We start from the raw sequence: 2,172 nt of genomic DNA, 5'->3' as shown, positions 1-2,172 counted from the left end.
AATCGGCGATATATATCATTTTTTAAAAATATTTTATTTATGATATCATTGCAATGATGGATAAGTAATAAAGATATCTTGTTTGTTTGAACTAAGATATGCAAAAGAGTGTGGTTTTGGTTGGAGAGTTCGTAGGGAAATCCCCACAGAATAAATGCCAGACACGTGAGTAAAACCCCAAAAAACCCACCCCAGCCAGGACCGTTTCAGCTTTTCCGTTCCGTTCCGTCTTCTCTGGAATGTACGCTTGCGCCTTGACTATTCACGCCAGTTATCTCTGTTTGTGTATAAATGAAGAAATCCCCACCTCCCCCAAGTAACCTCTTCCCTTCCTTCCTCGCCTTAGCAATTAGCATACGCCAGCCAGCAGTAGTATATAAATACGATCCCAATCTTCACATCTCAAAAACCCTCTTCTCATCTTAAATAGGAAAAAGAAAAGAAAGGAAGGTCTCGTATGCTTATCTTTTGCACAAGGAATACTGATTAATATATCATGAGCAACGTTCCAAGGTCTTTAACAGACTGTTCGTTAACCCTTTTCAAACTCGCCATTTCGGCCTCCGATCCTTGGCCTTTTTCTCTTGTTTTCTTGTAACGTTTGGTATATACTGCTTCAGCAAAAGCCAAGAAAAGCGAAGAAAACTACAGCAGGAAAAGCTCGCCGGGCCGGTGAAGTTGATCGCCTTGGTTGGTTTATTGCAAGTATGGTTGGTGGAGATAAGAATCATCCGCATCTGAATTTTCATATTCATGTGCCACACATCCATTTTCACCACCACGGGAGGAAAGATCTGAGAGACATACCGAAGGGGTGCTTAGCAATTTTGGTGGGCCACGAAGGAGAGGAGCAGCAGAGGTTCATCATACCGGTGATCTACATCAACCACCCGCTCTTCATGCAGTTGTTGAAAGAAGCCGAGGAAGAGTACGGTTTTGACCACAAAGGCCCTCTCAATATTCCTTGTCATGTTGAGGAATTCCGTCATGTTCAGGGTATTATCGACAAGGAAAGCTCCCACCACCACCACCACCACCACCACAACCAGCACTGGTGTTTCAAGGCTTGAATTATGGATCTTTGCTACGCATTTTATTTTATTTATTGACTAGGTTCTCCGAACAAAAGAGTAAAAGAATGTTGACGTGTCGGTGTAAATTTCTGGTTTTGAATTTTGTTTGTCATTTTTTTCTTAAAAAAATTTGGTCCCGCTTTTATTTGTCTAGTCATTTGCCATTTTTCCCATCCACAACACTGTAGACGATGGAGGACAGAAGTCGGATGATATAGCAGAGTTGTTGTGTAAATTCAAACTGCTCACAATTTTTCTTGCATCGTAGAAGAAGTAGTAATAGCTGTTGTTTATTGAGTCCTGGCGGTTTAACAGGTGGTTAAATCAAATGTATCATTTGTGGGTAGCTTTGTTAGGTAACTTGTAACAGGGAACAACGCTCCTAAATTAGGCAAGTAGTTGGAGGTTGGAACATGGACTTCGATTAATTTAGCTCGTTTCTGGTGTGAATCGTCAAGGAAATTGCGTAAACAAAACCCTGGTCAGGTAACGATAACAAATCCTATCCTTTCTTTAATCTTCAACCATATCAAAAAATATATATATATGTCGTTGACCTTAAAAAACAAAGAGATAATATGTTGCTCTAATACAAAATATATACAAGTAGTGATAATATTATTATTATTATAAGTGTTGGGTTCAAATCTCCTCTCATCTTTTTCTATTTTTTTGTCAAATACCCTCGTCTTGTATGCACATCAGTAGTACATGTATGTGTGTGAACTGGTGGAGCAAGCCTTTGTTTGGAGGGTGCTAAAATAAATGTTTGTGGACTTACTTTTATTTTCGTCAGCTAAGAGATGTTACTAATTCGATGGAGAACTTGGAAGATTCACCACTTAGGAACGAACTTCAAATCTTCCATGGTTTACTATCCATAGTTTTTGCGAGGTATGGGATTGGAGTTTTTCTGAGCACACATCACGGCGGTGCATGACAGGGTTGGATACCTGTGGACTGTGTCGCTAGGATGGGATAGAGATAAACGAGACGGAGCAGCTGCTGCTTGTCTGGTGAATGGTGATTGTTATGGGAAAATGTCAAACTACTACATACTAACTGCAACCTACGTTACTCATCAACCCATTTGAAACCC

The 2,172-nt window shown here is 40.1% G+C and overlaps 1 protein-coding gene across 1 annotated transcript; it reads left to right on the top strand.

Annotated features, from left to right (window-relative positions):
• Positions 1–216: 216 nt before the first annotated feature.
• Positions 217–1,335, top strand: LOC113761277 (auxin-responsive protein SAUR32-like). The gene has a single exon (XM_027304188.1). It carries the CDS (start codon positions 708–710, stop codon positions 1,068–1,070), a length of 363 nt encoding a protein of 120 aa, XP_027159989.1. The 5' UTR covers positions 217–707; the 3' UTR covers positions 1,071–1,335.
• Positions 1,336–2,172: the final 837 nt, after the last annotated feature.

The sequence above is a fragment of the Coffea eugenioides genome, chromosome 2 (genome assembly GCF_003713205.1).
Source record: "Coffea eugenioides isolate CCC68of chromosome 2, Ceug_1.0, whole genome shotgun sequence".
In the NCBI taxonomy this organism is placed as follows: Eukaryota; Viridiplantae; Streptophyta; class Magnoliopsida; order Gentianales; family Rubiaceae; genus Coffea; species Coffea eugenioides.
This window is presented reverse-complemented; position numbering and strand designations above follow the sequence as displayed.

Coding starts and splice junctions, on each gene's coding strand:
- LOC113761277 (XM_027304188.1), top strand. CDS start 708: ATGGTTGGTGGAGATAAGAATCATCCGCATCTGAATTTTCATATTCAT.